This window comes from Urocitellus parryii, chromosome 1 (assembly GCF_045843805.1).
Source record: "Urocitellus parryii isolate mUroPar1 chromosome 1, mUroPar1.hap1, whole genome shotgun sequence".
Taxonomy (NCBI): domain Eukaryota; kingdom Metazoa; phylum Chordata; class Mammalia; order Rodentia; family Sciuridae; genus Urocitellus; species Urocitellus parryii.
Window position 1 is genome coordinate 213,298,054 of NC_135531.1, and position 15,556 is coordinate 213,313,609.

Sequence of the window (15,556 nt, forward strand, 5' to 3'; positions counted from 1 at the left end):
AGAGAATGAAAGAGGTATGAAAAATAATGGCATTTATCAGCCCATCACCTAGTTAAGAAATAAAACATAACTGTGTATTTCCTCTGATCATTTTATCTTTCCTTTCCCAAAAGGTAGCCTTAATTCTGCTTTATCTTTAATTTTCAGCTTCTTAAAATGGTGACGAACCATTTAACTAATGACTGAATAAGATTTAATTAGATGAGAGTTTAGAAGTGGGCATGCTTGGTATGTGTCCAGTGGGAGAGGGGCTAGAGGTGGAGAAGCCATTCATTCTACATTACCTTCAATAAATATTTTTTAAAAAATATTTTTGTACTGGGAATTGAATCCAGGGTCTTTATTGCTGTGTTCCATCTCCAGCCTTTTTTTTCCCCTTTAATCTACAAATGTTTTATTTACTACCTCTACTTTTAACATAGTCTATGCACTTCTAAATATTTAAAAAGACTAGGTGTTTCAAATAAGGATATAAGTTTGTCCACTCCCTGCCCTTTTTATTTTTTATTTTGAGACAAGATCTTGCTAAGTTGCCAAGGCTGGCTTTGAATTTGGCTTTGAATCTTCCTGTCTCAGCCTCTCGTGTCTCTGTGTTACAGGGGTGCAATACAATGTCTGGCAATATTAATTGAATGTTTAAGCTGTGAAAGGCAGTATACCAGATGCTATTTAAGATGAGTTGTCAAGGGCCTGGGTTGGGGCTCAGTGGTAGAGCACTTGCCTAGCATGCGTGAGGACTGAGTTCATTCCCCGGCACTACATAGAAATAAACAAAATAAAGGTATTGTGTTCATTTAACTAAAAAAAAAAATTGTTAAAAAAAAGATGAGTTATTAAGCTAAGTGCCTGTGATCCCAGTAACTCCAGAGGCGGGAAGATTGCAAGATCAAGACCAGCCTCTGCAACATAATGAGACCCTGTCTCAAATAAAATAAACAAGGGATGTGGCTTAGTGGTAGAATACCCCTGGATTCACTCCCCAGTACTGGGGGGGAAAAGTCTTCAAGTGTTGGTCCTTTCTTCACTGAGCCTTAGTATCTGGTGGGGGAGTAAAGACCTGCCTACAGAGTGACTAATTCAAAGGAGGAAATACTAATGTGAGGTGTGTGATAAATTGAGAGTTCAGCATGAGGAAGACTTAATTGGTGCCATGCTTTAAGATGTACCGGGTATCAGTCCATTCAGGCTGCTCTAACTAAACAACCATAAGCAAGGTGGTTTATAGACATCAGAAATTGATTTCTCACAGTCCAGGAGCTCAAGAAGTAAAAATTGAGGTGTCTGTAGATTTCATGTCTGATGAGGGCCAACTTCCTGGTTCAGAGACAGGCATCTCTGTTCATAACCTCACAGGATGGAAGGGGCCACAAGACCCTCCTTTATCAAGGACTAATCCCATTCATAAGGGCATAGCCTCCTGAAGGCCCCACTTTCTTATATCATCACCCTGTGGGTTAGGATCACCCTGTGGGTTAGGATTTTATTCTAGAAATCTGGGGAGAAGGAATACCCACAAACATTTGACCATAGATTTTTGGCAACGAAGTCGGATGGAAGGGGGTAGGAAGAGACTAAGATCAGGGACAATGATAAGAAAACGAGCTCAGTAATTAAATGAGAGAATAAAGCCTCACATTGGACCAGGGTCAGGAGAAAAGAGGATGAATAGGGAGACTGTTGAGGTTGCGAGGAGCTGGGAGCCATAGTGACAAAGGTGACAACCCCTGTGGCTACACTAAGAGGATACTGGAGGAAGGGGTCTCAGGGTTTGGTTTGAGTTCAGTTTCAGGTGTGTGGACTTCAGGTGCTAGTGGAACATCGAGACTAGAGTGTCCAGCCCGTGGCTGGAATCAAACTGGGCTTCAAGAAGAAGCTCACTCAGCATGTAAACTGGGTAGCCATTTGCTCAGAGGTAAGAGGGTGAGATCAGTTAGACTAGGGAAGAAGATCTAGTATCTTTTGAGAGAAGAAGACTAAGAAACATTGTTTTTTTTTTTTTATTTACAAGCTATGAATAAGAACTGGAAGAAACACCTGCAAGAGAGGTAGAAGTCACCCACCCATAAGACCTGTGACCATGGGTTTTCTCTCCATCTTAAATGACAATTTCTACTTTCTCCCTTACAGCACAGAGTTTGCAAGGTCAGAAATCTACAGGAAAATCAAAAGAGAGGATGTACGATTTAAAAAGGAGAATAAAAAAATTATATGCTTAGTAGGGCCGTTTCAGGAACACTGGGAAGGTAAATGAGTTGAAGTAACATAGATACATGATGAGGAAGTAGAATTGGTGAGCATAGTCCCTTCTTTTAATCTCAAGAAGTTGAGTAGGTAGATGGGGGGAACATGAAAGATTAGCCAGGCAAGGGCTGTGTGTGGCTATAGTTTTTATTGATTTTTAAGAAAAGGGATTTGCTTTAACATAATTTATACTTAAAGCAGAGCTTCTCCAAATATAGGCTGTGGAATTCTAAGGTGCCCCCAAGATTCTGTCAGGGATTTGTGAGGTCAAACTCTTTTTATAATAATCAAAATCAGTAGTAAAACTTGCAATACCTGCTCTTCAAGGCAGGGGCACCAACTACCTAGTCATGGTATTTTTCCCTGCCATGTACTTGCATCAGACATGATAATTCACTGAAGAATGTCCTTGACAAAGCACTAAAAATAATGAATGTTATTAAATCTTGACCCTTGAATACCTATCTTTTTAATATTCTGTGCAGTGAAGTGGGAAGTCTGCATAAAGCATTTCTGCTGCATGCTGAAGTGTGATAGGTGTCTCGAGGCAGAGCATTGTGTGATTGTTTGAATTGCAAGCTGAACTAGCCACATTTTAAATGGAACATCATTTTTATTTGATGTAATCACTGGCAAACTATGGCTATTCAGAATTGAGCGCTTGTCACACATTTTCTTCAAAAGGAATGAAATGAGCCTGTCACTTCAATTTTAAAAAAAAAATAAAAACACTTCACAAGATTAGTTGTCAATGCTAAAACTTGTCAATGCTAAAACTTGACCTTTTAAATGAAAATTAGATTTTTGGAGAAATTTGCATCTGATATGTTGAGCTTGATGGCTTCCCAAGACATTTCAGTTAAGATTTGTGATAATATTAATGAATATGATATTTTGATACTGTATAATGAAATGAGTGAACATTTTTAAGATCTTCAAAATCAACATTTTCCAATTGGTCCAAAGTAGGATGTTATAAAATCTTACATGGATAGAAGATCCATTTATTTATTTTTCATAGTACTGGGGATTGAACCCAAGGGTGGTCCTTTTTATTTTTAATTTTGAGATAGGATATTGTAAAGTTGTCCAGTCTGGCCTTGAACTTGGAATCCTCCTGCCTTAGCCTCCCTCCCTGAGATACAAATATGTGCCATCTCTTCCAGCAAGATTCATTTAAGATACAAAACAATCTGGGGTATAGCTCAGTGGTAGAGTGCTCAAGAAGCCCTGGGTTCAGTTCCCAGCATCAAAACAAAAACATATCCCAACAGAATGAGTGCAGAAACAGACTAAGACTCTACCAGTTTTCTATTAAATCAAATAGTAAAGATATTTGTGAAAAGGTAAAATAACATCATTCTTTCTGACTTTTTAAATTGGAAGTATAGTTGTTTTTATTAAAATGTTAATTAACTTGTTATAGGTTTTATTTTAAAATGAACTTACATTTTAAAAATTCATATTTTTAATTCCTACTATGATAAATATCAATAAATATAATTGTTATAAACTGAAGCTCATTGAAGTCCTCTATAATTTTAGGGAGTGAATCCTGATGTCAAAATGTTTGAGAATCTGCTGGCTTAGAAGAGAGGAAGACCATAAAAATAGAGATAAGAAAATTGATCCAAACTTTACAAGTTACCTACACTTGAGAGGATGGGCACTTAGAGCTAAGTGAGATACTTTGAAAGAAGAAATGATAAATTTTAACATCTACTATTTTGGAAGACTGGCATTAGTCAGTTGTTCAAGGTCACATAGCTAGGAAGTAGCCAGATGTTGTCCATGATGCCCAGTGCTCTGTGGAGTATGAAGAGGATAAGGGTGAAGAGGTCTTCTTTATGGAGTGACCACTGGCCTCCAGGGACCTGCACAGTTCTAACAGAATCTGGTTTTAAGAAGAGGGGATCATTAGATGGTAAATGAAGCAGTATGAGCCAAATTGAGACAGTTTGGCAATCAACAAAAGGAGGGAATTTATTGTCTTGGAATACTGAGTTCAGAAAAAGCTACTTGGGTCAGAAAGATTATAAACAACTATATTTTTAGGTAAGAAAAATTCAAGTACATCTGTAAACATGTATAAACTTTTTTTTCATATGAACTTATGAAACCAGAAAATGAAATAATAGGAAATGTGGGCTCTTAGTGTTAAAACTGATGCAGATAATGACCAGCTTTATAGCATCCTGTGGTTTATAAGGTATTTCTGACATTATTGGTTTTGAGGCTCACCATCTATAGTAGGAAGTGGGTACAGCACTTAACTGATAGGAAATTGAGGTTCAACACCTGAAGGGCTCAGAATCCTGTTAACATCTTCTGCAGTATAAAAAAGGCGAGGAGGAGACTGGGAAGGTCATTGAGGTTTTGAATTTATCTTGATAGCAACTGGGGAGTTGGTCAGTTAGTGGACTGCTCCTCAGTGTTTGTGCTCCACACACAAATCTAACAGGGTCTGAAAACAGGCAGGCAGGAAGTGATTTAAGAACTTGCCTTTAGGGGCTGAGGTTGTGGCTCAGCTGTAGAGTGCTCGCCTAGCACATGTGAGACCCTGGGTTCAATCCTCAGCACCACATAAAAATGAACAAATAAAATAAAGGTATAAAAAAAATCCAAGGGGCTGATGAAAGCCTTTTAAAAAAAAAAAAAGAACTTTACCTTTACCTTTCCGTATGGGTTAGCCTTCCACAAGCGCCACAAGCGTGTGACGTTAAGAAGTCCATGAAGACATTATTGGGCCAGTTGTAGTGGTGCACACCTGTAATCCCAGTGACTTGGGAAGCTGAAGTAGGAGGATCACAAGCTCAAAGCCAGCCTGGGCAACTGAGTGAGACCCTGCCACAAAATAAAAAGGGTTGGGGATGTGGCTAAGGGGTTGAGCACCCTGGGGTTCAATCTCTGGGACCAAAAACAAAATAAAACAAACAAAAAAAAATTATTGGGAGGAATATCACTGGCCATTCTGAGCCTAACAGATTCCCAGGAAGTATAAAGTTAGCTATTCTCTCAGTTCCAAATACAGCCAACACAAATTCTTTGGAGTGAGATTTAAAGTGAAATGAGGTCTTTCTTCTTTCTAGACCTTATCCCACTGATAATGGGTAAAGTATGTCCATTATTGATGAGTGACTTAATATTAACTACCTGAATGAAAATAGACTTTCCTTTTAGTGGCCTAGTACAATTTGATCTGGAGGTTATGTTGGAGTAATAATTAGCTTAAAGTAGATCATACGGCTATTCAACACACAGTATTTGGTGAACAACTACAAAAGTAGAAATGCATTTCCATTTCCCAAGGGAGTGCACCCAGTTGAGCTCACAGGCAACTCTTCTCTCCCAGAATGGCACTGTCATTCTTCACCCAGAGGTCCTTGTACCAGAAAGAACCGTTCAGTGAGAAAAAACTGTGCATTAAGGAAGGCAAGACATGGACGACTTGAGGTGGATGGAGGAATTCAGACTTTTAAAGTTATGGTCACTAGGATGATATTATAGAAGAGTGAATGAAATTTGAAAACACAGGAATCCTTTGGAAGAAATAAAATTGTAGTGGCTTAATGGATGCAAAATGATATAAAGAATGTCTCCATTCATCCTGAACCCCAGTAGGGTTTGAGAACATGAATTTGGGTGTCTCTTTAAACTCAGCGGTTGAACCTGGAATTGCTACTGCTCCCTAGCTCATTGGAAGGGGGGTGATTTTTGGATAACTTTTTTTTTTCAGATTTTTTTTTTGTTGTTGAAAACCTGGGGTGTCTCTCAATAGCCCCAGTGTGGAGGTGGCCTTGACTCTGCTGGGGGTGGTGATGTCCCTCAGCTTCATGTAGGACCTACACAAGATCTGAGGCTTTCAAATGAGTCTCCAGTGAGCCATAGGCTGTGCCTGTGTTTGTTGCAGGGTAGGTTCTGTGACACTGCCTGTGTACAACTGTACTCTGCCTCCACAGCAGCTGCCAAGTGGGAGTAGTTGCTGGCTTTTTCCCCAGAGTGTTTCAGGTTGAACCAGAAGCTAGACTTTCGGGGGCATAGTCACAATCATGTGTTAGTATGGAGGTGTTTCGAAAGGAAAGGAGGTGGTGGAATAGAGAAACCACTGAGATCTCCCTCCTTACCCACTTCTTCCCCTTTCCATCTGGGTTGTATGTCCGCCCTCCAGTCCAGCTGCTACTCAAGATAAAATAGCAACCCTGCCTGAGCCTTGGGGCTTGGGAGTGGAGAGGGTGGGGTGGGGGGAGACCCATCCTACGCTGAATGGTTCAGCCCTTGGGTGTGCCTGGGTTGTGTTGATTTTGTTTGGTTCACGCCCTCTGTTCCCAAATGCCCATCTACCTTGAGAATCTAACTGTGGTTTGAAGTCTCTGGTGGGAAGGGATCTTTTGTAGAGCAGCACAGGGGTGTGATCCACCCGCCCTGGGTGCTTCCCTTTCCAAGAGTTGTCTTGGGTCTACTGATCCCTCACATTATGAGTTGAATGCAAATAATCCGGAAACATCAGGGCGCTCTCACCCCAGAACAATCAATCCTTGGTTACCACAGGGCTGCAGTTTTCTAGAGTCAATAAAACATACCTTAAGCTGCAAACAGCTCTTCTTCCTTCCCCAAATATTGAGAACCAGCAAGTGACTGAGTGCCTTTCCTTTCCTGAAGATACTACCAGCCTGATTTTCCTCATAGCTGCCATTCTGGGTGCATGTCATAGCAAAACTGATATGCGAAATGAGAATAATACAGATGGTCTTCTCAAAAGCTCTGTTTATTTTAATTTTTTGCAGTTCCTTACAAAGGCAAAGTTAACAGCAAACTTTGTTGTTGACATCATAGCTCAAAAGGAACATCACTGTGTTGTTTTTTTTTTTTTTCCTCATTTTGTTTTTCTAAAACCTCTACCATTATCTTCAGATTTCTACATCTAGAGAAGATGGGTTTATATATGTATGGATCTTGGTGTCTGGATAATTAAAAAACAGTAAAACACCGAGTGACTGTATTGTATGTTGTGCATTGTTTGCTCTTGAGTTTGACTTGTGTAATCTCAGTGTGCTTTGTATGTGATTTCATCCCCATGGATGCTGACTTAAAAATTTGAAAGAGTCAATGGGATGATGTTGATATTTTGGCATCCATAATCAATGCTTAGGCTTTTGTTTACAAGGTTAACTTCCAGCTCAACATTTAAATTGGAATCCAATAATAAAATTATCTTAAATACAAAAAGCCAAATGACCTAATTTCCGGAAGAAACCCAGAAAGGCCCTACTTTCCAGCATTACCTGTGGAGCATTCCGAGAATATAGGCTGGTTTTTTTTTTGTTTTTTTTTTTTTTACATCTCCTCATGGACAACAGTGCATTGCTGAAACCTGTTTCTTGAGGACATGTTTCACTGAGTTTTTAAGTCCTTGTTTTAATGAGGTTTCTCAGTGATCGGTGGCTTGAGTTGGAGTTCTGGTTTTGACCATTGCTGCTGCGGAACATGCAGATTTTCCACCAAGGTCTTCCTGCCCCTGCCTGGCTTAATGAGAACTTAGATTTCAGTTTTATCCCTGAATCTAAACAGCCTGGGTCTCTGCCAGCATGTCACTTGGGTTTTGCATTATTTTAGCCCCCTTTGGCATTGCCCACACCGTGCCCTTTAAGGTGAACGGGAAGACTTTTTCTTACCCAAAGGGGTATCTGAATTACCCATTCCCCCCACTGGTTTGGGAATAGGAATTGCTATCAGATAACAACACTGGGTTTTTCTGGTTCAGGTTGAATATTTCACCCTTTAAACTTGGAATATCTCTGTTACTGTTTTCTTAACCTGTCACGGCTTCTTAATTAGAATGTACTGCTAGAGGACAAGCCGCATTGTCAAACTTGGTGCATTTTATAAAAATACACAAAAGTGCCAGACAAGCAGCTATAGTGCGAACTCATCCAGATGCGAAGCTGAAATTCCCCAGAGGGGCATCTTCATTGTTTTCTTTCTTTGTTCCAGAAGCAAAGACCGATAATGAACCGAGCTGTTCACCGGCAGCTCAAGAACTGTTGACAAGGCTGGGATTTTTACTGGGAGAAGGGATCCCAAGTGCCACACACATAACCATTGAAGACAAAAATGAAACCATGGTAATGCCCGAGGAAGACACTGCATTTCATACCTGCTCAGAGGATGAATGAAGCGATAACCAATCTTCCTTTCCCCAGGAGGGGGGAAGTCATTGTTTGGTCAAATGAGTTCTGGGCTGTTGTGTATTGAAATTTATTGCAACAGTTTGTTTCTGGGTGTTTGTAGAGAGGGGGTTAGGGAAAAGCAGAGGGAGCAGAACTTAAGAAAATGTCCACATTAACCTTCTAGTCACTCCCTGGAGAATAGCAGCTACATGAATTAAAGTAGCTAAAAGAATTCCTTCATAACGATACCACTTTTATCTTTATAGCACCATTCTTCTCATCTGGCTGCTTTGGTATTTGCTTTCCTGTGCCTTTTTAGCTGTTGGGATTTTGGAGGGTCAGTAGGGTGAGGAAAAGATTTATAGCAGATGAGGCAGAGACAAAATGAGATGAGATCAAATGGTCCATCTACCGGGAAGGCGTGCCCGTCCAAGGGGACAGCAGCCAGCAGCACTCTGCTACTTCCGAGATGTGTGCCTGTGAGCAGCAGTGAAGGGCTGGACCCCGCCCTCCACAGCCACCACCACTGTGAGGGTCTCTGTGAGGGAGGTGTCCTGGGTTGATTGAGACACAGTGGCCACCACGCTCCTTCCCTCATCTCGGAGCCCATAAATCTTCAGGAATTGAATCGGGCTGCTGTGCTCATGAAACGTTACAAAAACAGTCCCCAGGTTTTCTGTACAGAGGTCAAATAACCCATTTGTTTTCTGCAGATTTTAAATGAGAGGAAGTCTGCCTGTTTGCCATTTCTGATTCTCTAAATTATTGCTAAGACTGCCCTTTTAATAAAAAGGAAAATCACAAAGGAAGGGAACAGAACAAAGATACTTCTCTTTTTAACATTTTGGAAGACCATATATGTATGTATGTCTGTATGCATATATACACACACATATATACACACACATTTATATATTTATGTCTATTCATGTCTCCTCCTAGAATTTAAAAACTGCCCTCTATTTTTCTTTTTCATTTTTTTAAAAGTTTTATTGTTTTAACATCAAAAGCGTGTGTTGAAGTGTCCTGTGTCAGCTGTGCTAACTCCTCCTTCCATTCATCTTGCAGTGCACAGCTCTGAGCCAAGGCATCAGTCCTTGCTCCACACTAACAAGCAGCACGGCATCTCCTAGCACCGATAGCCCCTGCTCAACCTTGAATAGCTGTGTCAGCAAGACGGCAGCCAACAAAAGTCCCTGTGAGACCATTAGCAGCCCTAGTTCCACCCTGGAAAGCAAGGACAGTGGAATTATCGGTAAGAAGCACACTGCTCGGTAACGTAATGGCTTGGTGCTTGTCAACCAGAGCACTCACCAGGCACTTCTCAAGTGGGTTTTAGCATGGTCTGTGAAGGTCAATCTGCCAGGGTCTGCCCTGTTCTTTGCAGGCAGCACTGGGTCCATGTGCAGCTGAGAGAATGAAGGATTAGCTTTTATATTCCTTGATGTTTATTTTATAACACTGGGCTCATGGTTTAAAAAAAAAAAAAAGTCTTCCCAATCAGAGAGGCCTGGACAGTTCAGATCTGGCCTGTGAAGTTACAAAAATTCTCCTTCCTCACCAGTCAGTTCCATCTGTTGGGCATCAGTTCCCCCTGGGGCACCTAGCAAAGCAGTGAATTCCCTGCATATTAAGAACTCTCTTCCCAGCCCAGTCTCAAAGTCACTCATCTTGCAGATAATAGGTCAGACATTATTCTCCAGAGTTTCTTATGACGGGATCTTGACCACTGTTCTGAGGCCAGGATTTTCTAAGGAAGTGTTCCCTTCACCCCCACCCACCCACACCTATACTACAGGTGTGTTTTGCCTGAACCGAACTAGGTGGCTTGAGCAACATTTAATTGACTTCTTTGCACCCTTCTTTCCTTCTTGAGAAAATTAAGGATGTTGATTTATTAAGTAGTTCCTAGACCTAGGTGTGTATTAAAATCATATTGAAGAGCCCTTAGTGTTATATCCTATCCCAGACAGGCTCCCAAATGTTTCTGCAGGTGGGCTCAGGCATCTGTGGTCTCAGGTCTCCAACTTGGTGCCCTTCAGACAGCAGACAGGTGGAGCCCTGGAAGAACCAACTGTGCAGGCCTCTCTAGGCTCTAAGATTGTATTTCAGTTTCACAGTGAAGCTCTCATTAGTTAATAACACCTTTGGCGAATTATGCACGTCTTTGAGGGATATTTGTGTTTTATTATGGACTAAACTCCTCTTCCACATTCAGATATAATCAATTGGAAGGACATTTGAGCTCCTTGTTTTCTTCAGTCACCTGCAGTTGCTTTCAAGTTTAATTTTATTGATTGATTGATGGAGCTAGGGACTAAACCCAGGCCTTGTACTTTCTAGGCAAGTGCTTTACCACTGAGCTATGCCAACATCTCCTCTTTCGAGAAAGACTGGGAAGACCAAGTCACAGGTTCATCCAGGTTGGACATTGGAGATTGCCCCAGAGGGCCTCTGAGAGTCCTGGAAATGGGGTGTGGACTGCTTTTTTTTGAAATACAATTTACCTGTCCTATTATTCACCCATTTAAACCAGTGAATGCTTTTTTCTTAGTGTATTCAGCATTGTGTAACCTTCACCACAATTGACCTTGGAACATTTTCATTATTCCAAAAAGAAACATTCTACCTGATAAAAGTCACTTCATTTCCTCCCAATATCCCCAGTTCTAGTCATCTGGCATCCTACTTTCTCTCTCTGTAGAGAAGCTTCTTGTGGACATTTCATATGAATGGAAAGTGTCTCTTGTAGGAAAGTTGAATTCTTTTCACTTAGCTTCAAGGCCTTCGTGAGTTTATTCTATTTCTATATCTCATCTGATCCCTCTTCCCCTTGTTGTACATTCTAGTTCAACAAACGTTTTCTAGCATCAATTCTGTTCTCATGCCCTGTCTCTTCCTGAGCTGTCCACCATGGAGAGATCTTTGATATGAATTCTGCAGTAACTTGGTGACTTTTTTTTTTTTTAGCTCTTATGAAATTTCATCTCCTTTAGAGAATTTATCTTTCTTTAAGGATTTGACTAGTGCTACTTTTTTTTTATAGTCTTCTTTTTATTGTATGTTCTAATGGCATTACTCCTCTCTGATTGTAACCAAGTCAGTTTTTTGTTCTGACAGAAACACTTTTAGTAACAGAGAACCTCCCATTCCTTCCCAGCCTTCTTTCTCATTAAGATACAATGTTGGAATTTTAAAAGTATTTTAAACAGGAAAGACAAGGTGCTGTTTTGCCCTTCTGTATTGTCATTGAAATTAAGCTGCAGGAGTTTCTTAACTAATACTTCATTTTATATAATTCAACCAACCCCAGAGTGATTCCGTCCCCTTATTACCTGCTTCCCATAACTCTTCCTTCAATGTATTTATTTATTTTCCTTCAATGTGTTTATTTATTTTTAAAAAATTTGTAATTGTAGATGGACAACATGCCTTTATTTTGTTTATTTTTATGTGGAGCTGAGAATTGAACCCAGTGCCTCCTACAAGATAGGCAAGTGTTCCACCACTGAGCTACAGTCCCAGCCCCTTCAATGTATTTATTCTTGTTTCATTATTTAATTTCTCTTCATATGGACAGGGATCTCATTTTTGTAAGTATCTCCTGGGTTCTTATCCCAGTTTTGGGATTGAGAAATTAAGGAAAGAATGGCTGCTGGATCAAGTTGCATTGAAGGAGGGAGAATTCAGTTGTTTTATAAAGAACTACATAGGATTCCAGGTTGGCTTTGTCAACCCTTTTAATATCTGTGTTTTAAGCTCTCCCTTGATGGTTATCTCTTCCTTGCATGTCACCGAAACTGCCCTTCACTCCTTGGCTCAAGATAACTTGATTCTTTAACAACTAAATATGAAAAGTGGTGGAAATTGAGATGAAAGTGGGAGCAGTAAGAAAGACATCGGCCGGCGAGGGTTGTGGCTCAGCAGTAGAATGCTCGCCTAGTACATGCAGGGCCCTGGGTTCGATCCTCAGCACCACATAAAAATAAATGAATGGAATAAAGATATTGTGTCCAACTACAACTAAAAAATAAATATTAAAAAAAAAGACGATGGCAAGTCCCTATGTCATGAAAGACCCCAGCTCCGGGAGATCATGCTTGCTGCTTGTTAGCTGCTCTCCTGCAGGGGCGAGGTCCGTAGGTGGATGAGAGAGAAGCATTGTGCTGGTAACAACATGCCTCTGTTTCCTTTCCTCTGTGACCTGCAGAATTGGAACCTGTTGCCAAGGCACACATTGGTAGGGAGGAGAAGGAAGAAAAGCAAGAACTTCCTCTCCGGGTGGACTACAGCCACAGGTCTTTGAAGATGCAGCAGTAGCAAGGCCAGAGAGGGAAAACGCTTCCTCTGCTGTTAGTTGAGGGTGCACATGTTCCATTGCCTCTCAGCAGAGTGGGTATCTATGACGCACTTGTGGTTCTGTGATTGCTGGGGTGGGGTGTGCCTTTTGCCATCTGAAGAACATGCCAATTTTGCAAGGTGTAGCCTGGGATTGTGGGCATCTTCAATGTTTGAGTAAAATATTGGAGAGCACCATGATCCTTGCAGGCAGGGATGTAAGTGAGACACGTTGGCTGCCCACATTGGAAGGCCCGCAAGTGGCTTGTAAAACAGGCTGGTGAGGATCCATACACCATATTACATAAGGCCTGGAGAAGGGAGGAAGTGGCTTTCCATTTAATTTTCCATTTTAAGTAGTTTCAGACTTGCCAACCAATAGAGCAGGGGTTGGAATGGCAAGGGCTTTGGGGTAGGCTGGTTACAATGTGCACGCAGCTGGCTCAGCATTACACACTTGGGGTAGCACGGGGCTCAAAGCAGTGTTGCATGCACATTTATTAGCACAGTTTATTCAGGGCATTTAGGGAAGATTTCAAACAGTGCTAAGCCATCCTTAAACATTCCCCGGCCTCCTCTTACTAGTCAAGCCGATTTCTGGCATGCTGATTATATTTAACCCAGTAGTTTTGCCCAGCAGATGCAGAGTAAGGAAGCATGTGTTCCCACATGCCTGGGCAACCTCCTGAGGGCTGCCAAAGGTACTGTGTCTATGTTGCTTCAGCTGCTTAGGAGAAGTGCAGGCCAGTGACCGTTAGAAGAAATTACTGGGCCTCTTCCAGTCTTTGTGGAGGCCAGGGTTTAATTATCTTCCCTGCTCCCTTTTCAACTTTATTATGTTATCCAGAGGGGAGTCCCACTTTATCCTATTTCAAGAGGTTCAAGTACTTCCAACATAAATGTCTTTGGAAGTATAATAATTCTGTCATGTAGAAATACTGTCTAAGCTGGATGAGATTAACTGAATTCCCTATGAATATTTTTTTAAATTTTGTTTAAAGTTCCTTAACATTGGCATTACCTAGAAGTCAGTGTCTGATTTTCAAATTTGCAATGGGAGAGATCTTCCAAATGTGAAATGCAGCTGTACCCAATCACCATAAAATAACTTTCAATTACTTGCTTTGAAAAAAAAAAAAACTTTAAAAGAAGTATGCTTTTAGAGGTGTTTCCTTTGTGCCTGAGAAAACTTTTTTTCCCTTAATGACATTCCTCTGACTATAACTTGCTTCTGCTACAAATGGCAATCGTAAGCTGTATTAATCCCAGCTTAAAAAAATAAAATATGTGTATTCATTGGAATGCGTACGAAAACCACTTAGGTTTTTAAAAAACAGCATTGCTGAAAACAGTGGGTTTTAAAGTACTTTCTGAGTTAAATGTTTAATTTTATGTCCATATTATGATAAATGTTTTATATGTGTATGTATTTATTTCAAGAAAACAGGCTGTTATTTCTCCATGTAGGAAGAAAGAGGATAGAGCCTGGATGAGGAGAAAATAACCAAAGTCAGCTTTCCTGTTAAGATTTAAAAAAAAAAAAAAAATCCTGTCCATTAATAATAGATGTGCTGAGAAGGACTTAGAGGTAGCAATTAGAAAATTTCTGGCTGAGGGTGGGGTCTGTTAAAAGCCAGTCCTCCCTTATGCTCCCTTTTTCTATTTTGACCTGTTGAAATTTACCATTGCTGAAGTATTTCTGTGTGTCCTGCATCTGCTTCCTCTCAAGATGTGCTATAAAACAGCTTTGTGAAGGCAGGAAAACTCCATGTCTCCCCCACTCACGTGTCTCCCCACAGTGCAGGTGTGTGGTCCACCTGCCTGGCTCCCAACACCTGAGCTCGAATGTGTGAGCGGTTTTCAGAATGGCGCAGTGCTCTTCCACTGCCTACCTGCCTTCCCTTCCCCATCCGTTCCTCAGGTGCTTGTCTGTCTCCTCTTGTTCAGTTTGAAGCAGGGAGGCAAGTGTAAACTTAGGGGAATATCTTTGTAGAACTGATTGTCCTACAAGACTGGTTTGCAGAAAAATATTGGACACTTGGATAGTACCCTGCTGGTGCTAGCTGGAGTGTGATAATATTTGTTTTTCTTCCCAGTTGCTTAGGACATTTTAAAAAAAAAAGGATTGCAAGCTGATTTTTATCTTCCCTCAGCTTTCTCCTGCCGCCTCCCAGGCTTGTAAAATGAAAATGATTCCAGAAGTAGCTTTAGACCACCTATTTCCTGGACTTTTTGTCTTCATGGAGATGATCAGATGCAGAAACACTCAAAGATGAATTAATTGCACTTTCTTTTCATTTTTAACATCAGAAATCCTGCCCTTTTGATTTTATGCTAATGCTGCTCTGTTGTCACCTGTATTGCCCTGCTTACTACAGAATCGAAATGCTTTGAAATTGATTTGGTAATAACTATTTAGAGTGTTTCAAATCTGGGTTAATATTCATTTTACTACATTGCCTCCAATTTTGAAAAATCATCCTTAATTATAGAAGTCTTCTTTTTTTTAATCTCTTGGGTGAAGGAAGAAAATTTTTCTTTACTTCTATAATTTGGTAATACACTCAATGTGACAAAGACATTCTTGGTGATGATTTCAGTCAGCAAAGCACATGCTGTACTTCTATTCACACTGTGGTTGAATTCTTCAGGCTGTTCTATTGGTGCAGCAAACATTTATGGGTACCTAGTATGTTCCAGGAAGAGCAAGTTTGTTCAGTACTGGGGCAATAAAGATAAGGCATAGTATCTATTTTCAAAACTTGTCCACCTGTGGGACTACAAAATGATCTTGTGTCCTGTCAGTTTCT

The 15,556-nt window shown here is 40.6% G+C and overlaps 1 protein-coding gene across 1 annotated transcript in view; it reads left to right on the plus strand.

Annotated features, from left to right (window-relative positions):
* The window catches only part of Tanc1 (tetratricopeptide repeat, ankyrin repeat and coiled-coil containing 1), a 229,778-nt gene that overhangs the window by 146,789 nt on the left and 67,433 nt on the right, over window positions 1–15,556 (plus strand). The window contains exons 6-7 of the mRNA XM_077802626.1: window positions 8,233–8,363; window positions 9,477–9,663. Of these exons, the coding sequence (XP_077658752.1) occupies window positions 8,233–8,363; window positions 9,477–9,663 (318 nt within the window). The remainder of the gene's footprint in view (window positions 1–8,232; window positions 8,364–9,476; window positions 9,664–15,556) is intronic.